The 25,389-nt window shown below is 45.1% G+C and overlaps 1 protein-coding gene across 10 annotated transcripts; it reads right to left on the bottom strand.

Annotated features, from left to right (window-relative positions):
* Positions 1 to 227: 227 nt before the first annotated feature.
* micu3a (mitochondrial calcium uptake family, member 3a) lies at positions 228 to 25,280 on the bottom strand. Of its 10 annotated transcripts, XM_064334886.1 has the most exons (16): positions 24,948 to 25,280; positions 19,216 to 19,363; positions 17,631 to 17,662; positions 17,361 to 17,439; positions 14,848 to 14,895; positions 13,864 to 13,946; positions 13,240 to 13,311; positions 11,791 to 11,832; positions 9,534 to 9,629; positions 5,339 to 5,433; positions 4,710 to 4,881; positions 4,357 to 4,365; positions 3,837 to 3,945; positions 3,022 to 3,179; positions 2,085 to 2,149; positions 228 to 1,559 (listed from the first exon to the last, which is right to left on the bottom strand). In XM_064334886.1, exons 1-16 carry the CDS (start codon positions 25,215 to 25,217, stop codon positions 1,553 to 1,555), a joined length of 1,485 nt encoding a protein of 494 aa, XP_064190956.1. In that variant the 5' UTR covers positions 25,218 to 25,280; the 3' UTR covers positions 228 to 1,552. The 10 variants fall into 10 exon arrangements, with proteins under 10 accessions (XP_064190956.1, XP_064190954.1, XP_064190957.1 ...); XM_064334884.1 differs by lacking the exon at positions 2,085 to 2,149 and having other exon boundaries at positions 228 to 1,556; positions 24,948 to 25,279; XM_064334887.1 differs by lacking the exon at positions 4,357 to 4,365 and having other exon boundaries at positions 24,948 to 25,277.
* Positions 25,281 to 25,389: the final 109 nt, after the last annotated feature.

The following is a 25,389-nucleotide window of genomic DNA, read 5'->3' as shown; positions in this document are numbered from 1 at the left end:
CCACTACAAGCAGAGGAATTAAACAATGCAACACCCCCATAGATCTCCTATGCACAGCTCCACCAACACTAGCAGCCTCTCTCACCAGTGCTGTGTGGAAGCCATCTGATCAGGAAATATTACATCTAATCAGGAGTTATTACATCAACAGGAAATCACAAGTGAGCCAAGAGCTTGCAGCATGAGGAAACTTCATCAGGAATATTTTTAGATTATATTTCTATAAAAAAAAGATCGGTTTTCCATAGCCAAGTGCTATGGCTTGTTTTTCTTCTTCTTCTGTTGGGTGCACTCATTTCTGTGAATAATGGAGTACAAAATCATATATTATGCATATTTTGCCAAATATTTGGAGTATGAAGGAGATACTGCATACATGTAATATATAAACAAGTGTGTGTGTGTATGTGTATGTACCTGTGTGTGTGTGTGTGTGAAACTGACTATAAAAAAGCTTTAGGATCATATACATGGGATCATATACACGTCTAAAGTGCCAAGTCTGTGGTGTGACCAGAAGGCGATCAGCGTGTCTTTATTTGTGGGGTGACGAGTGTGGAATGTGTGGTTGCGGGCTGTGTGTGTTCTCGGAAGCTCCCCAAAGGTAAGAGTTAAACTCCTGAACCCGGGTAAGACAGAGCAGACAGAGCGTATTAATGACAGACTCCCGGTGTCCTCCAACTCCGGGGAGTTTCCGCTGTGTTCGCGAACAGCCACTCAGGAGCCCGGCAAGACCTGCGTTTCATTACGTTCCTCGTCTGAGCGCCGTCGCTACGGAGACCGTCTGTGCTGTAAGCTGCAGTCGTACTGAAGCTAAAGACTTTGCCTGCGCGTGACTATTCGCAACCAAGTTCTTGATGTACTTTTTACGTACTCATAAAAGCTGCATTCGTGAATGAATTATTACTCGTACACTCAAGAATATTTACAAGTGCAACATTAATTATGTACCACTCGTAAATATAAATAAGTTCATTATTATTACTATCACTACTCACTGACATACTCATGAATAGTCACAATTCACAAGTGTACTATAATTACACCTGTGATGCTTGAAACCTGTTGTTTTTGTCAGGATTCTTTTTAGATGTTCAAGCACCTCTTGCCTCAGTTAAAATGCAGTGCAGATTGACCACCAGGTGGTGGTATAGTGTCATTGGCCAAATTCTGACATTTATAAGCCTAGCCCCTGTGTCCTGTTTCACTTGGTTTACAAAATTTGTCACAAAATATTATTATTATTGTTATTACTACAAATCATCCTTGCATGGATAATCTAATGCAGAAATTAAAGGGAAGTTACAGGTTGAGATTGCGGGTCACAGCAGAATGATGTTGCCGTTTGAGAGTGTAGCATTTTACGGGGGAAATGGGCGGGGTGTGGGCGTGTGTCCGGTCTCAGTGATTGACAGCTCTGCCAGGCATCCCGGTGACGGTCGTCTCCTCCTCCTCCTCTACGGTTTGTCCTGGAATCTCCTCCACAGCTGCCTCGCCTGCTTCCCAGCCTCCCTCCTCACACAGGTGGGGAAGGAAGACGGGCGTCGCCGGTTCACCTGGTGGATATCGGAGGGCAGGGGGTTTTGGGTCTCAATAACGCACTGGCATTGCTGGAGCTATCGGTGCACCTCCCTCCCATCTCCATTTTAAAACATAGAACCTGAACTGTGACACTGTCACTCATTTTAAAAACATCTATGGCTCCGCCTTCGGCTTTCAGGATTGGAGGCATGAGTGTTAAACACATAGACTGGGCCTGGACTGAAACACACTGAACAGACGAGACTGTGCACGGTGCTCAGATTTTAAAAACACACACAGCACTCCACAGTGTCAGCACTTTACCTACACAGAGCTGGAGCACAGCCTCACTGCATATCTCATAGAAGTGAGAAAGCCGGGGGGGGGGGGGGTGGTTATGGGGTGGGGGTTGGGGAATGCTGTGAGTAACCTTGGGGGAAAAGGGGAGAGGGGAGAAAGGGTTGGGGGGGCTGGTGCTGTGAGTAACCATGACACTGGGGGGAACAGGGAAAAGGAGAGGGGGAAGGGGGGGGGCAACTGAAACAGGAAGCGAGTGTACTTATCTGCCCGCCAGCTCCTTTTTCAGACAGGATCGGAAGGAAGTGAAGCGCTCTACAGTTTTGTAGCTCTGGGGTTCAGACGCACAGCAGCGGCAGTGGCGTGAGAGAGAAGGAGAGTGAGGTCGTGGTGAGGTCACGAAGGCCATGCAGGGAGAATCATTTCAGAGAGAGAAAGAGAGACAGAGAGAGCGAGAGAGAGGGAATAAAAGATAGCACGTGGTTAGTGAATTCTGTTAGCACTGAAAGAGAAAGACTTGGAATTCTTTTTCAAAAACGTCAACCAAAGTTATGCGTTTGGGCAAGATGCATGCAGAAAGAGCAGGCATATCGGTGTTACTGCTCTGTCACTGAAACACAAATCCTCTTAGTCATTAATAATCTTCATGAGCTCAACAAATGTTTCCTCAAAGCATAAAATACACTAAGTCATGTTAGCAGCCTTAATATCATATCTGCCACTAGGTGGCAGTCAAGTTGTTCACTCAGTCAGCCTCTCTTTAGCTGTTTAAATATCATCCATCTCATTCACAACTTCCATATAATAAAACTTAAAACGCAACTTTCTTCCCCAAGATTTAACTTTTCTCACAATTTAGAATGCCCAATCACAGCTGAAGGACGTCTCATCGTTGTCCTCCAGTAGTTTGGGAGAGGAGTCACTGCATCCGAGACACAGGCTTTCATGTACAGCTTGTCTGCAGCAGGTACTCTTGAGCTATGAGATAGGGACTATTCCAGTCTATGAAAAGCTCCCTCCTTTAGTGAGGCTACATTCATCCAGTGATCAAAAGTGCTCTACAAGGCACTACATAAAAGCGAAATTAAATGGCCCCACTGTTCTCTTATCACCCCTAATGACTACATCTTGAGATCTCTGCCTCTTTCCCTCCACCCCAACTCTCGGCCCCGTCCTGACCCTCTGACCCTTGACCCCTTGTACCCTAGTGCCGCGGTGCAGACGGTCCTTCATGATGCCGATGAACTCCTTGTGGCTCAGCTGGTCGTCGTGGTCCACGTCGAAGATCTTGAAAACGGTGTTGACCAGGTGGCGGGTGAGCTTCAGTCCCGTCGCCACGTAAACGGCACGCGCAAATTCGTCTGGATGAGAGAGCACACCACGATTCAGCACGCACACGAGCTTAACTACAGGGCTGAGGACAGAGTCACATGACCCCACAGCTGAGGACAGTGTCACATGACCCCACAGCTGAGGACAGAGTCACATGACCCCACAGCTGAGGACAGAGTCACATGACCCCAGAGCTGAGGATAGAGTCACATGACCCCATAACTGAGGAGTGTCACATCACCCCAGATCTGAGGACATTGTCACATGACCCCAGAGCTGGGGACAGAGTCATATGGCCCATAACTGAGGAGTGTCACATCACCCCAGATCTGAGGACATTGTCACATCACCCCAGATCTGAGGACATTGTCACATGACCCCAGAGCTGAGGATAGAGTCACATGACCCCATAACTGAGGAGTGTCACATCACCCCAGATCTGAGGACATTGTCACATCACCCCAGAGCTGAGGACATTGTCACATGACCCCAGGGCTGAGGACATTGTCACATGACCCCGGAGCTGAGGACATTGTCACATGACCCCAGAGCTGAGGACAGAGTCACATGACCCCAGGGCTAAGGACATTGTCACATGACCCCGGAGCTGAGGACACTGTCACACAATTCAGGCTGCAGACAGACAAACAGGAAAGGCGAGTGCCAGAGGGGAACGGAGCACAGACCCTGCCCGATGGAGCGGCTGGCGAAGTTGTACATCTGCATGGCGATGGCGAAATCCTCCAGGTTGTTCAGGAACTGGAAAAAGGACCTGAACTCCTCGAACGTGATTCCCTGCAGGGGGATAATTATTATTATTATTATTATTATTATTATAATAATAATAATAATTTTATTCAATAACAAAACAAGTACTGAAATGAATTCTAATGAAACAATCCCTCGTAACAGCTGTGCTCCAGACTGGACTAACACAGGTGATAATTACATGTGAATAAATGAGAGGTTTAATGCTGATGTGAGATCTGTCAGCTACTGACTATCACAAGGCTGCAAAAGTCCCTTTTTTCTTATTCTATAGACTATTTCAAAGTAACCGTTCTTCTACAACAAAAGACAATGAAGGGAAATACTGTGTTGGATGGACCCAACACGTATGCTTGTGAGGAGCAACTGAATTTGCGTGTGTCACTCTTCAGTTCAGCTAAGCACTGGGATAAAATGGGTATTTCAGTGAAGACGAACCTCTTGCGTCTTCCACAGCGTGAAAAAGAGAAAGAGCAGCGTATGAACACCACATGAGCAAAGCGTGAATGCCGCACACCACCTACAGCATTTACACGCAGTACAGAAACCCTCATATCATGTCAGAAGCACATAATATTGTCAGAAAAAACAGATTTGTTGTATTACGCTGTGATGGCACGGGGACCATAGGAGGAGGGCATGGGGGCAAAGGGGGGGGGGGGGGGAGGGGGGTGCTGGGATGGAGCCAGGGGGACATCAGGTAGGGCTCAGGGGGCGGAGCCACTAGTTCTAGGAGGCGGGGCCCAGATAGGACAGGGGCGGGGGAGGGGAGGTGAAGACTGAGGAAACACCTTCTCATCTGGAATGCTTTGCCGGACGTTCTCCAGGTAGCTGCTGATGTTCTCCACGTTGGTGTAGCGCAGCAGGATGCGGGCGAAGTCCTCCTCGCTGATGGTGGTCATGCCCTTGGAGTAGGTGAGGAACTCGATCTCCAGGACCTCAGTCTGCAGGTTGTCCATGAATCTAGGGAAGAGGAGCAGGACAGTGGTTTTTAAGAAGGGCAAAAAACACACCCAGCCCGTCTCCTGAAATTTGATCAGCACAAGAGAACCCCTGACATACCCTGACATTTTTGGAGCTCTCTGAAAAGTTTGTAACTTGTGATATGATAATACACAAATGTTAAGAATTTTGTGTATTCATACACCTGTATTCCAGTAGCCTTATTTTTATCCAGATTCAGAGATGCTTTGAATGGTCAACCAAAATTATTCCCTGGGTTTTGTTTTGTCCCAAAGCCGTCCTCAAGAGAACTCTCACCAATGACACAAGAGACTGCTCTGCCACAGTTCGGGGTTAATTCACTTTATTTAGTGGCCCCAAGATAAACATCATTAAATGGCACCACTTTAACTGTAAATATCATCAAATTATGTCACTCTACCTGTGAATACCATCCAATGATATCCACCTGACTCACCTGTAAAAATCCTGGAACGTCAGCTCAGCCTTCCCCTTCTTCCCAAAGAAATGCACCAGCAGCGTGGTGTCAATCATCATGTTTTCATCCGCTCGCTGTATGGGGGTGGGGGGGGGTGGGGGTTGAAGGGGAGAGAACACCATTCAGTCACAAAGGCTGCTGTGCTGCAATTTGCATAGGGAATCTGCAGGCAAGCCACGGCCACAGACACATAGAGCGTATTCATTGGCTGCGGGCAGTGCGCTACATACAGGGGGCAGTGGGGGGGGGGGGAGGCAGAGAACTCACCTGCCATTCAGATAACTTTCCTAATTAGCAAAACCTGCAGCTCTGTATGAGTCAGCAGGGTCAGTTGCTAGGACCCCTCTTTTAATTAGCTTAACAAAGGTGTCACACATCCACTTATGTCTAATATAAAATGTAAATGCAATGTGAAAAGCTGTTTAAGTCGCACTGGATAAGAGTGACTGCTAATTGCCTGTAATGCAGTGTAATACTAATAATTTAGCTTTAATTAAAATGACTTTATGTAAAGTGCACTCACAAATGAGATGAATTGGATTAGATTAAGACGCTATAATAATATGATGTTGAAGGGTGGGCCTTGAGATAAACTGGAATGTTTCATTAATCATGAGAAACAATCCAGGATGATTACTTAGGATAAACGACAAGTTCTGTGCCCCTCCCCGAATGGTTGCTCATTGGTCGCTGCAGGCATGACATCATCATCATCACAGTGACACAGAGAGGCGAGGGCACGACGTCAGCCATTCCCACAACACAGAGCAGCGCAGACAACGTGCGCGAGAACACGACAAGGACAGAGCTCTTTTTCGAGTGCGTCAACTCAGCGAAAATTTTAAAAAAAAATTAATAAATAAATTTAGTACAGACTCACACCTTTGTGTCACGGCAGGACCCCGACTGTCACAGGGAGCGCGGCCAACAGACCGGGCTAGCCTCCGAGCCGCGAAACAATCGGTGTACCTGCGCCAAATAATTTTTTTTTTGGGTTTCCGTGACGCCCTCAAAACTCAGCCAGAATCACACACAAACATGACGGGAGACAGACAAAGCGAGGACACGAACACGCCCCATGCACTTCTGCACAACCGTCGTGGGACCAACGCAGAAATACGCATCGCGCTGTTGAGCCGGTTCCACCTTTTTCTCGCTACCACGGAAACCTTTGCCCCGTCACGTACTTTGTCTGTTATTTGAAAATGTGACCATACGTTCGGCCGAAAGCGAAACGTGACCATGGATATAGCATGGATATAGGATATAGTTACCATTAATAAGGTATATAATTTCAATATATGTAAAAATATACTGCATATATTGTGAATATATCACTTTTTGCCCCTTCCAAATTCATATTTTTAAGCATATATGATAGAATACAGTATGTATTCTACCATATAGTCATATGAATATGCACTTTATTTTTGTAATTTAATTTGTCATTTTCATTTGTAAAAGTGTCTCCAACAATACATGCACAAAACAGCTTTTAAAATGGGCAATAATTGATACATTATGTAATATACGTAATACGTTTAGTTGTATTTTAAAAATACATTGCTCACATATTTTATCATGTGTGCCATATATTACATTTTCATAAGACGCAAGTTTATGGAAACCGGACGTCCATCTTAAGTTACATTAAGTCAGAGCCGTGACCCACTGGCCAATCACAAAGCATAAAATCATCTTTAAGACACATTTCAGGGGACGAGGAACATTTTCATGAGGGCATTTACGGAAGTCACAGGCAGAGAATTGAAACAGGTCATGTCTGATTGTTCCTGACTGGCCAGTAGCTCAATTATGTGTTATAGCTACAGTCGGGACGTTGTATTTGTTATCTGAAAAGGGGGGACAGGAGTAGGGGCGAGAGAGGGGGTGAGCCGGAGGGGGGGGGGGGGGGGTAAGCAGATCTCTGAACACATTTTAATGATATATAACTGTTGACAAAAAAAGAAAAACTAAACAAATTAGGAACTGCAACAGCTAAATCCTGAAGAGAGCAGTAAAGAGCCAGTCAGAAAAAGGTGTTTCACGGGGGTGGCAATAATAGGCTGATTGGGTGGGGTGGGGGTTTGCAGTGGGGTGGGGGAAGCGGTCGGGTGGGGGGGGGAGGGGGGGGTTCGCTGGGAGGTAGAAAAGAAGGCAAACGGCGGTGGCTGCTGCTGCACAGGCGGCTGGCTGGTCGCCGCGGTAACCCATGCCCCGCCCTGCCGAGAGATCACTCATGCTGAGACTCCGCCCACCGCGCTCCTCCCCAAAAGGCCGTGTGCATTCAAGCTCCCCCTCCCCCATGCGGCTCGTATACCTCTAATCTAAAGTCCTATCGGGACGGGAAGGTGTTTCAAAATGAGAGAGAGAGAAGACATTGTTCCACGTGGCTGTTCAAATCAAAACTTGATTCCAACACAATGTCACATGTTCATAGATGGGGGGGATGCAGATCATTTGCTGTATTACTTTTAAAAAAAGTTGTTTTTTGTGGGTTCTTTTTGTTGCATGGCATTCTGGGTAGGGATTCTAAAAAGCAGAGCCCTTGGTAGCACTTTCCGGCTCATTCCATTTCAATTTGGCCCAACCGCTTTATCGTTCTTTTAATTCTGTGTACCAATTTCCACAGACTCGGGCCACAGAATTGGGCTAAGTGCCTATTGCAGCTCTGTTCATTTACGTTTAATTTGTATTTTCCTTAAAAGTGAATAAAATAACAATGTTGCCACATCTGACCACATTTAGTGCATAATTACCCCTCTGTCTTTCCTCAGCTGAAAAGTGCAACCAAGGTACTGAGTGACCCAAACAGAAATGTGCCAATTTACTGCACCGATAGGTCCAATTCACACAGGCCCATTCGCTTTCGGAGTTGCTGAGGGGGACATCTTTGTGAGGGAAAGATGGCAAAAGGCAAACTGCTTCTTTTGTGACAAAAAGGGAGAATGTTATTTTTACTATTCCGCTTAATTTACCTGTAACCTTCCCTACCAACATCTACCTGACTGTGTGAGACATCTTGTACAGTCCTTGCTTAAAACCTTAATATTTCTACCCGAAAGACAAATAGCTGATTCTTTGCTCAGTTCCTTTTTTTATCTACTTATGAATAACTTCATATGACATTCAAAAACTATGCATGACACCTGCGTGCGCATGGAATTGATATTTTTGTTTCCATTCCATAAAAGTGTAACCACTAATTTTAAGTTTCTTGAAGCTGACACTGTGAGCTAATGACATAATCACAGCCACGCCCACAACATGCAAGTCAGCGCTTCAGACCTAACTTACCAAACAAACAAACAAACAATACTGATATCAATCTCACCATTTCTGAGATAAGTAACACAGTGGTTTAATGCCTGTCGTAAGAAAACAACTACAGATTGACATGACTTTAATGCTAAGCATGCATGTCAGAGGCAAATTAACTTATAACAATTAGAACCTTCGCTCCCTGTCTACCTGAATCTCAATTTTTCTTTGAAAGAAAATGAATGGGCATACCAACTTTTAACTATTATTTTTGTTGAATTGATTCAGTAAATACAGCTGCATTAAGTCCTGTGTGTACATATCCAGTATGATGCCCTGTATACAGGCATCAGTTCAGCATAAAAATATTAGATTCATAATAATATTCTAATAATTTTTGATTATTATTTAATAACCCTTATTAATCTGTGTAAGCTGTTCAGCTCTTCCTGCATGCTACTTATATCTGCATAGCGGCTGTTAGTGGGGTCTTAGATCAACAGACAAACTGCACAGCCAAGCAGGCAGAAACAAAACAGTCAAAAAACACAGATACTGTACTGAAAAAAACAATACAAAAACAAATCACCGTGAGCACAGTCACAAACAAAAACAAAGACAACACAAATACATTACTGTCAACCACTGTCAGCAGATTAATTTGTTTATGAAATGATTAAAAAAAACCAAACTGGGGATTGGAAAAAAAAAAAAACGATAAAAAAATTAATAAATGAAAACATTGGAAAAAATGGAAAAGAAAGCCCTTCAGAAACTTCCGGAGCTGCCCTGTGGTCTGGGTTAGGCGGGTGAGAAAAACAAATACAAATGGGGGCTTCAGGGATTGGCTAATGGGATGATGACATCACAGAGGCTTGTCTACAGAGCGAGGCGGGACTAAGGACAGGGGTACCTCTGCCAGGTCAGAAAAGAGAGCTTGACTCGTGCCCCGTCTCAGAATGTCCCAGTAGCTCCTGGGCACAAATTCCTGAGGCTCTTTTTTAAGAACCTGCAGAAGTTTCCAGAAGCACAACTGTTAGCAGAAAGGCAAAAAAACAACAATGTGCACAGAGAAGTCTGTGTCTCAACTAACACATCTTAAGTCCAGTTCTACTACTACACCAATGACACTGTGTGAAGCACTATGCCTTAAAACAGAACACGCTCTAAAAAGCCAACTACATGTAGTCTTTTCAAGCTAGGTACAGTAGCGTTCATAAGCAACAGTAAAAGTTATGTTTACTTCAAAGGACTATGCATCACTTCCTTTTACCTTATTTGGAAGACTTGTGAAGACCAATGCTCTTGATTTTGGTCAGGTGTTTTTTTTTTTTTTTTAAAATTTAAAAAAAAAAAAAAAAACACAAGACCTGAGCAGCAAAAAAAAACAAAAAAAACACATAAAGATCAGACAACTGATTACACACTACAGCATTCCTGGATCTCTTGTCAGAGTACAACAAAAATGTCTAATAATGTCCCGACAACACAAAGAACGAGGACTCGAATGTGAAATGTTGGCGACAGGGTTTGGCGCGAACATCGCTGAGCGTGGGAACAGCTTGTCATGGGACACAGCGTGAGGATGACCATGGCTACAGAGAACGCCTGCTGAAGGCCGACAGTCAGGGGCTCCAGAGAGCCAGAACGGGGGACATTTTAAATCGCCTTGTTCCACCGTGCAAACTGCGGAGCTCTCCAGCCCGTAACAGCACTAAGGGAAAAGGCTGTCATCGTGCGAGAGGGAAAAGGATTTGTCTCAGCTGCAGGTGGCCATCAGGGGAGAGGCACGCCTCCCTCTCCATGACAACCGGTAAACTGCAGGCCCCCCCGTGAGACGCTAGGGGGCGCCCGTGCAGCGTTAAAGGAGGAAACCCGGCCCTCTCTACGCGCACGGGAAGGAGCCGAACGTTCCTCAGGCTCCGCGGGCTGATGACACAGCCCAGATTCAGGGCCGTTATCTGCTGGGCTGAGAACTCGCCCCCCCCTGGGGGCACAGCGCTGCCGCCATCTCCCCCCCCCGAGACACGGCGGAACCTTTCGGACTGCGGCCGAACGAACCCCGTCAGGACCACGCCCCTTTCCCACCGTACAGGAAGTGATGCGCATACGGTGGATGGGGAGTTCCAATGTCAACGTTAACCACCTCCTGAGGTGTGAAAGTGTGTCCCAACAAATTCTGCATGCGGTACGGATGTGTCTCATTCTGAGCAATGTGCCTTAGTCAAATCTAGGTTTTTGCTCACTGTTTTGACTCGTTCTACTGATTAAACTCTAATTACCCCGCTGGTCGTACAAGAAAATCACACGTTAGCATTGGCTCCATTGTGTTTCCACTAACTGTATAATTCTGCTACATCTTTCTGTAAATTTTACCCCGAAGCATCTAACCCAGTGATTTTAGTGGTTAATTCAGCAGGTCTCTGGCTGTGAAAATAAAGGCTCTATACTGTTATGTTAAAATTATTATAGTTGGCACAGTTTAAAATAATAGGAAGGCATAAAGAGAAAACACAATCAACTGACCTGCTTTGCTGAACTGAATTATGTTAACCGTAAAGCCATTTCCTCCACCCACCAGCCAAAGAATTTCCTTAAGTGATTGAATACGATAAATTAATCTGCACGATTGCCAAAGCAAATGTAGTAAGGACGTACATAAATCTACAAATATGAAGAAAAAAAAACATCGTTTTTATATTTAAGATTTACACATTTAACATAAACTAATCTTAAATGCTTCACATGGAAGTTGTGTCTGTTTACACACGATAAAACACACCCAGAAGAGGGCAGGTGGGAGGGATGGGGGCGACTCTACAAACGATCCGAGCTCTGCATGACCTATGACCTATGACCTTTGACCACGTGGGCCTTGAGAAGAACCGAAGCTGAGTTCTGAGAGCCCGCTGCTCAGTCCCGGCTCTCCCGTTTCGCTTATGGCTTGGGACAGGAAACTACAGTATGTACTTAAGCCTGACCAAACTACCACACAACCATCACCACCACCTGCAGTCAGGGCCTATGGTGAAAAATGTCAATCAACATTAATCAAAAATTGATATCAAATAAATAAATGGATAAAACGAAGACAGTGAGAAAGCGGGCAGTTGATGGGACTGGACTGTGAAGCATTCTGGATGATGGATGATCGGAGAGGTGATACATACGCTGTTGCCGGGGGCAACGTGATATCCATACAGCTGCAAACTCTTGCACACAGTGAGAGAGAGGGAGGATGCAGAGTTAAGGGCGGGGCATGCCGTAAGGAGGAAGAGGAAGGAGAAGGAGAAGGAGGAAGAAGAACAACACAACATGTTAGAGACACATGCAGTAGTAGTAGGCGTCGGTTCAGATTTGCTCAGGCACAGTAGTGTTAGCATGGGGTGTTAACTCTATGGATGCGCTGGGCCTAAACGTTTTTCCACCAGCTAAACGACTTTTCACACGGGAGAGACCGCACCAGGGAAACCACAGGCTCACAGACGACATTTTAGACTCAACACGCTTAAATCAAGATCCTTCACATTTACTCAACGTTTTTCCACAAACATGCTACATGTTTTACACGAGACAAAACAGAAGACTGGTAGACAGCAGCGGTGGAGAAGTGAGGCTTTGTGAACCACGCTGTGGGCGGAGCTACCACATGCACTCATTCACTATGAACCGGTCACGCAGACCAATCAAAAGACATTGCCCTCAGCGGCAAAGCACTGTGATTGGTTCAAATCAATGAGTGGCTCATAGCACATGATGGCTCCACCAAATATTGGGGTTCCTGAAGCCTCATTCTCCAGTCACTAGTACTGAGGACTTTGTAGAGACACTGGGCTGTGCTTTTGCTTATTAGTGGTAGGACAGCAACAAAAAAACTAGAACTGATTTGTTTTGCTACTTTTACAATCATATAGGCTGGATATTTTGTCAGATTCATCTATTTTAATTGATGACATTATCAACAATACTACAGCATATTACAACTACTGTAATTGTGATTCAAAAAAATTATCAGTGCTCATATTGATTTCTGTAGAACCACATACATTTCTTTCATGTAGAAATCATCTTTGGTCAGTGGGACCAGTAAACCATACTTATTACACCATTTATTTACTTGTACTTGTTTGGTCTTCTTGGCAGGTGACCACTGATCTATGAGGTTGTGAATTATTAATGTAACACATTTGGTCATGTAGACTGTCCTTCAGTCAAACACAAAAACACAGCCGTGACTAGCACGTGATAATGAAGCCCTGACAAAAAGAAGAACTTCGGATTCAATTATAGCCGAAATTACCTTTTTTCAACTGTACTGCAAACAATAATTCACGAAATAATAAGTCACTAAAAATACTTCAAAATTTGTGGCTATTTGTCTAAAACGATGAACATACAGTTGGATTATCGTATTCTTGGTGCTTTTCTATAAAAAAAATATTTTCATTCGGCAGATTCTAACTAGCAAAAAACAAATACGTGTCAATATATAACATCTGAAATCGAGTATTATTTTTTTAATATATATGGTCTTTTCAGGCAAAACAACAAAACAGGCTTTCCCTGTCTGGGGTTTGTTAATGCGTGTTTTAGATTGCCCCCCCCCACCCCCGCCTTACCAGCTGTGCAGATTTCTCAGCATCTCCTTTTCTCTCCCTCTTCTCGTTTTTCTTGCGGAAGATCTCCTGAAGCTGAACGACACACAAGAAACCAGGTCCCTATCCAAAAGTCCACAGCACTAAAGGACCATTACATGGTTTTCACACCACACACTGCCCATTGCTTTCAATGCTATTGGCCTCAGTTTGGAAAAAAAACATTGGAGTTGGGCTAAGGATCTTTTCAGTACGGAACCTGAGAAGAATAATTATAAACAAGACCCTGTGCATGCTGGGATGTCATCTGATTAATTAATGCATGAGCAACAACTGTGTGACAGCCTCTGCTTTCCATGTACTTTCATGTGCCTAATATATCCAGGTGTACTTTTTTGTTCACAACCCGTAAAAATTAATTACACAGTACAATATTCGGCATCAAATGAACTCTTAACAGTACAAATAGTCCAAACTGGACTTAGATGCACTCTGTTAGAATCGAATTAACACTTGACACTTTACTGTGTACATGACAACAGCGTTCTTCTTTCCTCACAAACACATTTAAGGACAAATAGCTGTCGGAAGGCTTGGGGAGACCCAGTGTCCTGTTACTGAGGGGGGAAGCGTAAGGACTGCACCCACCACCAGGAACTCTCTCTTGTCCACCATCTGGTTTCCATCTGCGTCAAACATGTTGAAGGCGATTTTAAATCCGGCGTGGGGCTCTGAGGGGGGAGAGGAACGGCGTCATGCGAGAGTCAAAACCGTCCAATAATAATAATAATAATAATAATAATAATAACAATAACACATTTTATCCTAAATAAAAATACATAATAACCACCATCAGTAAAAAACGTTTTTTTTTTTTTAATCTGTAAAAATAAAAGCCATTAATTAAGTTTGGTCAGCGGATGATGTAACCTTGTAGGCTGAAAAAAAATTGCAATCACAGTAATTCTAAAATAAAGGCTGAAAGTTGTTAACACCCAGCATAGTAACCTGAATGTGCAGCATAACTTAGTTTATTAGTTTGTTTTTTGTGCTGGGCTTGCATTGAGCCTGGTCCCTATAGTAACATTTTATTTCAATTAGTTAAATATATTTGAAAATAAACATACCTCTTGCATGCTCTTTATTGCAGTACAAATTTTAGAAGCGAAAATAATGTTACTGGAAAAGGTTGGATAGTACATCCCGAGCCAGACAGAAAGCCATTCTAAGGTATACATTGTCAGAAAATAAAGTTTCTCCTGCTTCTCACTTTTTTCCCATGCACCCCTTCACTGGGACAAACAGGCCTTCAGCCCCTCCACCGTTTCACATGGGCATAAAGTAATAAGGTTATAACTGTATTTATTTAATGAATCCTCAACTCCATTAATACTCGTAGAGCAATGCACAGAAAGGTAAGGAAAAACGCTCGTGTTGGTTTTACAGGAATAATGGTTTTGGCTTTTCCCTGATGTTGAGCAGGCCAGGACAGTGTGAACAGGCCTTGTCGGGGAGAATCCCTCTCGAGCCAATTGATCACCAGCGTCTTCACGTTTCACATTTTTTGTTCTAAACAAGCTCTGGCCACAGGGCACTCAGTGCCTAAAATGCACTGTGCACACATATACTCACTTGTCAGGATGCAGAGCAGAAAGAGATACTCAGTGTAAGCGATGATGCCTGAAAAGGAGAAATCAAAGGGCTCTGTGAGTTTTTCAAGTGCGCCAACCGCGGGCCACGGAGCGAAGAAGCCCTTTCAGTTTAGTCTCGAGCGTTTTTGTTTTTACTGCAGGAGTTGTACGGGTGGCGTGTCTGAATCCAGGCTTTGAAATGTTTACCGACGTTCAAAGCCGGCTCCTTTGGAGATAAACGGAATTAGTAAACCTTCCCGGGCGACCTGGCGCGTTTTCAGAGCGTTTTTGGAAATCTCCCTCTTTTTTTTTTTTTTTTTTTTTAACGACGATACAATCTAAAAAGGTGCCTCCTCGCTCGCGGCCGGCATTCCCCACCCTCTGCGGCGCGAGGTTAGGGCGCGGGTTTCACCTACGGCGTCGCGTGGCCGTCTCTCGAACCCAAACGCAGACCCCCCCCCCGTCCCCCGCCCCGGGTCAGCGCCGGAGCTTCCGATGTTTGGACAGGGAGGTGTAAAACACGACCCGATCATCTGTCACCCACCGGAGCTGGAGACGCTCCCACTCTCTCCCCATCCCCAGGACGCCCTTTGTGGTGTGACGGATGAACTAAGAGGGACGGGAGGCCGTGGGCGGGATGGGGAGGGGGGGGGTTTGGTGCTGAAAGCATTCCGCGTCACCCTTGTTTGAAGATGACAGGGCCCTGAACACACACAGTTATGGGTCACGGCCTTGCGTGTCAGGGCAGGGGAAGGGGAAACAGTACAGTAACTCGCTTAGCAGGGCTGCAGGGCCACCCCGGGCTCTGAATAAATTCGCTGTTCTTGCCCCCAGATGCGGATTTGTGGCTAACCTAAGCACCTGTTTGCCCAGCACTTCGAAGTAAGGACAACACAGTTCCGGATTTATGCGGTTGCGCCCACCACTGTCTTCCGCGGCTTTTCGTCAGAGTTGCGTGTTGGTTATCACCCCACCATCGTTTTTAGTTTTCAACATTAGCAAGTTAAAATCTTCAGCCACTGAATCATCTGTCAAATGCCCCTGAACTTTCAGAGTAGCCTAAATAAGGTAACCTCTCACAACCACGATAGCCATAATCGAGAAACTGCTCACTCAGAGTATCTCTGACAGGAACTGTGGCCCAACTGCACTCGTAGGTTTCTGACTGGTACTGCTCTTCATACCGTATGTCCACAATCAGGTTTATCACAATGTTACAACAGCCCCAAGTGGCACTCAGGAGTCAGTATCATTATGAATAAATGATGGCCACATGAAAAACCTGGTTTTATTTTCCTTCCTAAAAGACGCAAGTTTATATACTGCAGCTCAGAAACCTTACTTTCTTTATCTCTTTAGATTATTTAGGTTTATTTAGCTCTTGGAGAAGCTTGTTTTTTATTTTCCTCTGTAGAATAGCTTTTCGGACCTAGTTCTTTTTAAACGACTCTTCTAAGCACAGAGACATTTGGGGTCCACCGCTGTGCAGCTCGGCTGGCGGCCCGCGGGCTCACAGGAAGCAGCAGCTGGCCACGTGCGCCTTCTGCAGGAAACGGGCGCGAAACCCGCGCGCGCTGTCGCCGACGGAGGAGGACGCGGGGAACAGGGGAAAAAAAAACGTTCGATTTTAAACACGCGTGAAAATATATATTTCTGTCCCTGCTGATATTTTGCATGTGAAAAATGAAATATTATAATTGTCTCCGATGGCTCGCTAACTCTCCGTCTCTCGGAATTAAGGAGGAAGCGCGGTGTGTGGAGGGACCGCACCTGGGCCCCGTCTCCCCGTGTCTGTTTGGTAGAGCGCTCGACGGGTCTTAATGAGCTGTTTTACTGTGCCAGCAGGAGTGGAGTCCATTTTGTAGCGCGAGGAGAGAAACAAACAAGCAAACCGCGCAAAAACCTAAACAACCAGAACTGCACCGGCAGCAAGCTTACACAGCTGCTTTTACAAGATCATTTCCATACCATTTGTTTAATGCAGTGTGGGTACAGAGTGTGTGCAGCATTCTCCCATGCACCTGCAGAGCACTGCTATATGCTGGAAAAGCATAGGTTGTCCTGGAGGTTGGAATCAACTGAAGTCGTGTACCACCCTTTTTATCGCTTTCCTGCAATTTGGCAGCATGTTCTGTAAACAGCTACTGGTAATTACCCAATTCCATAAGGCATTGTCCTATATTTCACTTCAGTGGTGGAACAGTCTTGTACAGCTGTCCAAATGCTTGCATGTGTGTGTGTGTGTGTGCATAGATCCATGTGTGTGTGTGTGTGTGTGTGTGTGTGTGCAGATTCATGTTTGCATGTGTGTGTGTGTGTGTGCACAGATCCATGTTTGTGTGTGTGCATGTGTGCATATTCATGTTTGCATGTGAGAGTGTGTGTGTGTGCATAGATCCCTGTTTGCGTGTGTGTGTTTGTGCAGATTTGTGTGTGCATGTGCATGTGTGTGCATAGATCCCTGTTTGCATGCGTGTGTGTGTGTGCGTGAACAGGTGATGCGTGACGGAATACCTCTTTCCCGCAGATTCCGGAACAGTTTTGAGGTTCCTTTCCAAACGGGAGGCGTGTCTGTGAGAATCTTCTCAAGCTCCTGAATATAAATAAATCAATAACATGTACACCTGAATGCAAGGACACAGAAAACAACACATACTGAACATATGAACATATTACTGTTCACTTGAAAATCTCAAGGGTCTATCCTACAACGTATGTCACTTTCTTCGAGATGGCGGACGCTGTTGTGTGTCAAGAGAAACAAAAGCATAATTCAGATCAAACCTGTTTGGTGAGGGACCTCCATGACTTCTTATCTGCGGAAAAAAGGAATTCCTTCGGTAAGAACACATGCTTATTGATAAAAAAAACCAGTTAAGAGATACTGAAGAACAAAAAGAATTATCACCAGACATGCTTCAGCCAGACTACTGCAAGCAGAAGAACTGACTGGCACTCAAGAGCCAGGACAGTCATATACAATAGAAATAAAAGGAGAAGGGAGGTATAGAGAGTAAATTTCCCAAATGCACCCTGAAAGTATCCGGGTACTAACAAGACCCTTTTACAAGCAAAAAAAATTGCAAATGATTGCTGGCTAGGGGTGCAGTTTTACGGAGGGAACCACCCCAGTGACAAGCGCTTGTACCGCTAAAGGTACTTTTTCATTGGTAACTTTTCTCTGCGGGTGAACAGAATCCTCTGCTGATGATTCAGCGTCTGCTTCGCCTTTCTCAGCGTCTCCGGGGAAGGTGTCACGGATGCCTGAAGAGTCGCAGAGTAACGTATCGGTCATTGTTTATTACGCGCGTTCGAAAAGCTCCAAAGCTCTCGCATTCTTTGCGGTTGAGAGATATGTTTGAGTCTTTCCCCCGCTCTGCCGTGCCTGAAAATGGAGCAGGACCGTCTCCATCTCTCCGTTCAGGGGCAGACAGACGTTTACCCACAGTCTAAACACCATCAGCCCTTTCCCTCATAGGCAGGGGCTTGTGCTCTTTTACGGGGGGCAGCTCTGAGAGAATGCAGCCCTCCTCCCACCAGGCCCTGCCGCAGGCCCGGAGGCGCTATCTCATCCCCACGGCAACCGGCTGGACAGAACTTCAGGGTGTTCCGGGGGGGTCGCCTTGACGACGAGACTTAACTACGGGGCAGCCCCGAGAGGCTCGAAACGTGTAAGCTAATGTAAACCTCCAAATCTCAAAAAAAAAGAGATCAAAATACTATCAACGTAAGCTCTCAAATCAAAACATGTTAAGCCTTCACCTGCAGACTGTTCACATGGCTGCACAGCACCCTGATCCTCCAGATTAGAGTGCGGTGGATTTTAAGAGAAGCCGGCATCAATGCAGTTGTGTTTATTTGAAGATACAACCGAGGAGCAAGATCACTATGACACCAAATCGCAATAGCATCATAAATGAACTGTAGTGTCTAATCCAAACAGACCGGATTCATTCCAGTTGCTTTATCGCACTCAGTTGTGCTATTCAGAGAGACTTTGCTCAGAAGACATGCTAAAGATTATATCAGTAAAAAACTATTGAACATTGTTACTGCTAAACCATGTCATACGAGAAACGTACATTATATTGCATTTTCAGTTTCCACTTCATGAATTTTACATTTTAATTTTATTTCCCTCTACATACATTGCACTTTCAATTAAACGGGATGTGGAGAAATCAAATCTTGAAAAATGAGACTCACTGAGACTTGTTTCTCATAACTTCAATAACATAACGAAATTCAATTCAATTAAATTGGATCCGATTCAAAATGAAGGCATCGTCTGCATCGCTCCGCTGAGCCGCCCAGCGCCGGGGCTGCTGGGTATTTTTTGCGGGGAGGGGGCAGGGCATGCGGTACGCACCCTTGGGCTCGCTCATGGTGAGGGACTCGATGAAGTTGAGCGGCGTCATGTAGAGCTGGCCCTCGTACTCCACCGAGCTGAACATGCGGAAGCGGTGCTCGTGGGACGACATGCGCACGTCGCCGTCCTCCAGGTCGATCGTCTGGGCCTGGCGCGGAACAACCAGAAGGAAAAGTGAGATGCTTCTTGCGTTTACTTCCGTGTCAAAGGACAAATGTTGGATGAACACAGGCCTCAGCTCTGAGTTTCAGTCAGGATTAGGGGCAGGAGCTGGTTTTTTCTGCTTCTTACTTATTGACCAAAATGACAATATTGTGAATGAAATGTAAAATAAATAAGTAAATAAGAAATGCATCTAATTATATACAGCAACGCTTGCAAAGATTTTTTTTACTTCTAATCAAGGGCAAAATTCCCCGCAGTTTGGCTGGACAGAAAAATGTGTCAGAGGTTGGACGGAAGCCAGTCTGCACCACGGTGATTCCCCGGCAGTCTGTCTGCAGAACCGATCTGTTCCCGGGTGGGGGGGGGGGGGGGGGGGGATGGGGTGGTAGGTGGGTGTGCCCTTGCTGGTGAACAATATCAAATATTTTGGTGTTTTATTTTACATTATCAGGGCTTTCTGAGCTCATAAAGTCAAGTGAAGACAAGCAGGGCAGAAGAGTTGAGCAAGTCCTTGAGGAACTGTAGTGAAACAATGCAGCGGTGGTGAAGGGTAGGGATGGAGATGGTGCAGTGGTGGTGAATGGTAGGGATGGAGATGGTGCAGTGGTGGTGAATGGTAGGGATGGAGATGGTGAGGTGGTGGTGAATGGTAGGGATGGAGATGGTGCAGTGGTGGTGAATGGTAGGGATGGAGATGGTGCGGTGGTGGTGAAGGGTAGGGATGGAGATGGTGCAGTGGAGGTGAATGGTAGGGATAGAGATGGTGAGGTGGTGGTGAATGGTAGGGATGGAGATGGTGCAGTGGTGGTGAATGGTAGGGATGGAGATGGTGCAGTGGGGGTGAATGGTAGGGATGGAGATGGTGCAGTGGTGGTGAATGGTAGGGATGGAGGTGGTGCAGCGGTGGTGAATGGTAGGGATGGAGATGGTGCAGTGGAGGTGAATGGTAGGATGAGGTGGTGCAGGTGGAGGTGAGATGGTAGGGGATAAGAGATGGTGGATGATGGTGGGTGAATGGTAGGGATGGAGATGGTGCAGTGGTGGTGAATGGTAGGGATAGAGGTGGTGCAGTGGTGGTGAATGGTAGGGATGAATATGGTGCAGGAAGGACTGCAGTGGAGGTTAAACAAAGTAATTTAAGTACAAGACAAATCAGACATCTATTTCAAAGAACCAAATCTATTTAAAGAAGATTACTTTCCACTTCGTGACTGAAGGGAGACACACCCCTCACCAAAGTGCAGAACAGCCGCAGGACTGACTGTCTGCAGGCAGAGGTGACCCCTCTCGCTGATGGCTATTCGCCAGGTCTGCACCCCCCCCCCCCACGAACTACTTCTGTTCCATAACTTGAGTCCCGTCTAGGCCTAGGTCCAGCTTCCTGAGAGCCCTCTAACAGAGAATAAGCTTCCCGCGCCCCACAGTGTGAGTGAGTGTGCAAGGTCCTTCACACACGAGCGCGCTGGGTGAGGGTATACATCCTCTATGTTCTCCTGCCATCCCATAATTCCACTGAGCCATCACTTCTCCCCCGAGCAGCAAATCAGGCTCCCGAACGCTCCGCTCTTTTGCAGAGTGAGTCAGCAGTGTGCTGCAGAAGAACGTAAATTAATAAATAAAAAAGATGGCACTGAAGCTGTGTGGGTGGGAATGTTAACCCCCCCCCCCCCCCCCCCAAAAAAAAAAAAAAAAAACGCTTTCAGGGTTTGAAATTCCGCACTTCCCATCCCAACCCCACTGCGTTATGCTGACTGTGTTAGGATTAGATATTAGACTGAGATCAACCCACAATTTGTCCTTAACCATTAACTGCAAATAAACACGTGTTACATTTATTTCACGTACACAGTTTAGTGTGCTAATTTTTGTCTTGCTGAACTTAAATGTTTTGAAGCTTTTTAATTAAATACAAGCCATTCATTTTGTCTGTTTAAACGAGCCAGACACCCAAGACAAAAAATTAGATTCAAAATAGTTGACACACATTAGATGTTGTCCTACACTGATCACCAATAGTTTGTTTAAAGTATAGTTGTGAGGCTTATGTTATTTTCAAGCGAAAAAAAACTAAACAAAAAAAAAAGCGCATCCTACATCAATAAGTGTTTTTCATTTTTGCCCATTTACAGTTGCACATGAATTGCCACATTTTCACTGCTTCCGGCACAGTAATGACATTATTACAAGCTTTCCTGGGGATCGCTAGCCTTGGAAAGCTTAGCTCTCAGAGGAAAATGAAGTCGACCACCAGCTTGGATATAATGAAAACAAACAGCCAATGGGAAAATACACGCACTGGTCTAAAACGCTCACTACATTACCCACGGCCATTGGTCTCAAATGACTTGAATAATAGGAACATACTGCACTAAGTCTTAAATGCTGATCTGGTGCCAGAGTCCTAGTGCTTGTTTTATGGGGACCTACGGCTCTATCATTGGATTTTACTCATGGCCCTACAGAGCTGAGACGCCTGGTGGGTTTTTAGTTATTACCCGCCACTTAACTGACTGATTAAAGCAGTCGACGGCACGGGTAACTCACCCAAACTGGTGTCGGTGGTTTGAACAGACCCCTGATTTTGGCGAAAGCAAAACCAGCAGGCCCTCTGAGTCTCCAGCAGAGGGGCAACCAGGGGTTTTAGGCCCCATGAAAAGATCTCATATTGGGCCCCACCACCCCAGAAAATCTTTTTCTAACATTTTTTGAGGTCCCCTCTCCCCTTGCAGCTCCCCTGGCCTCCAAGACTACAGCAGAGGACGCCAGAGGTCACTGGAGTACATAATAATCTTCACGCCGACCAGCTGTAGCGGCTGCATCTTGCGCTGTTGCTGTGCACGCAGATAATGACTTGTCCTCAATTTTAACACTTATGAAAAAGAACATTTCCTTAGCCGCTGCGCTATTTCTGTCCGGCTAAAAATAGCAGCGCCTCCTGCACATTAAACACGGCACGTCCAAAGCTCGGTAATTAAAATACAAAAAAGAGGCCACAGCGCAGAATTTTCAGGATGTAGTTACAAATGTTGCTAAAAATAAGCTGCCTTACCATTCTCGTTACTGGCGTAATACCCTGAAAACTGTCATGTCACTTGTTCTCTAACGCATCAGGATAAGCACAAGTCATGTACAAGTATTATTATTGTTGTTGTTGTAACTGTGCGTTTAACAGTTCTTCTGTCTCCCTAATTGTGGAATCATATATAAACTACAGTGCCTTTTTGTGATCTTCTGAATCAAGTATACATAAACCTTAGGTAAAGAAACAAATGGGCTAAATAAGCAAGCTCCTGGATGGTAAATCCAGCTAAAGCATTAGTCCTTCGTTCAGGAAAAAAATCCTGACCGCGTGCAGACAGTGCTCAGGAGTCTTGCGGGTTGATGCACAATCGGATGTCGCCTTGCCCAGGGAGGCAGGCTTGCAGTCGGTAGGGTATCCCCCACCTTATGGAACCAAAGTGACTCCCCTCGTGTCCTGAGTCCCTGTAGTATGCCTGCCCTCGCTGCACATGGAAGTGGAGTATGACAGCACTATAACCACATGCCTCCAAAGACAAACTGCAGAGTGAAAAGCTATTAGCTGCATGAGGACACACATGCTACTCTGCTCTTTCCCAAAAGCAATGAGACAGCCCTATAAAATACAACTGGGGATTCCAAATCGAAAGAATATTAAAAATAGGTGATAAAGTGTTTTTTCTTCTTCTCTAGAGTATACTAATTTTCAGAATACCTATCGAGGACTGTCCTTAAACTCCAGATGTTACCGGTTTGTCATTACACAGATAATGAATGAACGGTCATTTACTAAAAAAGCGGAAGTCTTTTTCCATTTTAAGCCCTGTGTTTATTCAAGAATGGGAATGCTCAAAAAATGTCAGTTATGTTTCCCTCTTAAAAGCTGGGATGCTTCCAAATTCCGAGGTCAAGCTGCAACCCCTTAACGGAGTGTGGGAATGACTATATTTGGACTAATTCAAGAGCAAAAAAAAAAAAGGAAATATGAACTGCCAGAGGATAAAGTTGAATTATATTCACTAATTTTTCCCATGAGTATTCAAACTATTCCAATACTGTTTTCCCCCACGTGATATGGGCACAGTTGAATGATGAAAGACACCATGCTGTTATAGGTTTGAATCCCAGGTGAAACACTATTTGCAAGATCAAGAACCATGCAAACACCAGACCCGGAACAAATAAATAGCAAGCACATGAGGTAGAATAATAATATATTATTGAGGGAGTATCCTGCATAAGCATGCAATACCACAAAAAAATAAAAAGCAATAAAGAAGAATTGGCTTTCTTCCGCAAAAATTTAACTTGACGGGGATGTCTTGCCACTGAAAACTCGTCGTATGAATTCCGATGTGAAAGCAGCCTATGCCAAACGACTGTTCAAACAAATTTGAATCTCATCTGCATGTGTGCAACACATAAACAGCAGCTACAGCTAACATAACGCTACCATCTTCGGTCGCGGATATGATGTGACTTTTGAACATAACACTTGGAATTTATTTATTTACTTATTTATTGATTTATTTAAGTAAGTGATGTGTTTGCGAGTTTGAAAGTAGGCTAAAATTGGTACAAGGGAAGGGTTTGGCGCCGCTTTTCCCTCTACGCGCTCAATGAATCATGATCTCTGAACTATCTTGATGTTTGCTATTTAGCCAGCTAGCAAACCGTTGAAAATGGATCGCGTCGGTTAGTTTTTTTTTTTTTTAAAGTTAGCTACCAAATAAGGTACAAGAATACCGAGCAACTTCCTTAATCTCCTGTCTTTTCACAGCAGGCTTCGTGTAGTTTCGTTGTATGTTAAAGTTGAGACTGGATTGAGTTCCCCTTTAAATTTGGTCTGTCCATGCGGCATAATTGCGGTCGGAAAAAGCTAATCATAGAAAACCGAGCGTCGAGTGAATTTGAGGAGGGTGGTTACGGATCCAGCCACTTCATTTCAGCCACCATTTAACGTTAGACGGTTGTGTGTTAGTGGTAATTCTCTCCCGGTAGTAGGCTAATTCACATTAGACAGGCTTGTGAAAACAATAACAATGTTTTGCAGGCCGCTTTTCTAACTTCAAGAAACACACACAGCCCAAATAGGGGCCATGACATTTCAGCACCTTCAGAAAGCGGAGAGCGCCCTTCCTAAAGTAAAGAGATAATCGCGATGATACTGATTCCGAAACAGGCTACCAGGAGCTAGCTAGATGATATGTCTTCCTGCTATTCGAATAGTCTACAACAATACGGAACAGTTTCCTACAGGAAATGTCTAATCTAGGCTATTTATGAAAGGCGATAGGCCTGCATGTGGACGTATTCCATCTAGCTAACTTCGGAAGAAAATGTTTGCAGATATCGACATAAATGCCTCATTCATGAGGTGACTGTTACAGCCTATTCTTTTCCAACATACAGTAGTCTAAGAGAGCACGACCATTTTAAACGATGCAGAAAAAAAGAAAACGTGTCAGCGAGACGAGAGGGGTTAAACGGAAGGGTGACACAGAGAGCTGTTATTGCAGACACAGCAGACTAGTAACATTAACTGTTACCTTTTCTTTAGCAGCTACTGCGGGTAGGGATGGAAGCAGGACTCCGCGGTTGAGTCGGTATCCCGTCCTGCGTCTGTCGTTATACATCTCCTGGTAGCAGTAATAGGCTACAGCACCTCCGGCAGCGAGGCATATTCCTATCGCAACAGACCTCTGTACACTCGTTTTCTTAATAGTCTGAGCCCCGAAGCGATTATTTCGCGGCAGGGAAGTGAAATTAAACCCGGTGGGCTTGTTCAGCGCCAGGAAGAGTCTACGCAAAGCGGCCATTTCTGTTGCTGCGATACAGTGTAGGCACAGTATTCCCACACATCGCGAGAACTGGACTTCGCCCCCTGGTTCATTTGACCAGTGATGCTTAGCCAAGTCCAAGGAAACCCTCTCCGAGGGAGGCTGTCTCGGCTTTATGATGCCTCACTCGGGCTACATAAATATTGCATAT

This window comes from Anguilla rostrata, chromosome 5, assembly GCF_018555375.3.
Source record: "Anguilla rostrata isolate EN2019 chromosome 5, ASM1855537v3, whole genome shotgun sequence".
Classification (NCBI taxonomy): Eukaryota; Metazoa; Chordata; class Actinopteri; order Anguilliformes; family Anguillidae; genus Anguilla; species Anguilla rostrata.
The sequence above is the reverse complement of the archived record's forward strand: the minus strand, read 5'-3'. Positions and strand labels throughout refer to the sequence as shown.

Bases quoted from the DNA above. Each gene is read 5' to 3' on its own strand.
- micu3a (XM_064334884.1), bottom strand. From the start codon at position 25,217: ATGGCCGCTTTGCGTAGACTCTTCCTGGCGCTGAACAAGCCCACCGGG. The intron at 9,630-11,790 runs GTATGTATCACC...AAACTTCTGCAG, and splicing joins ACGTTGCCCCCGGCAACAGC to GTTCTTAAAAAAGAGCCTCA. The intron at 5,434-9,533 runs GTACCCCTGTCC...ACCCCCATACAG, and splicing joins TCTTTTCTGACCTGGCAGAG to CGAGCGGATGAAAACATGAT.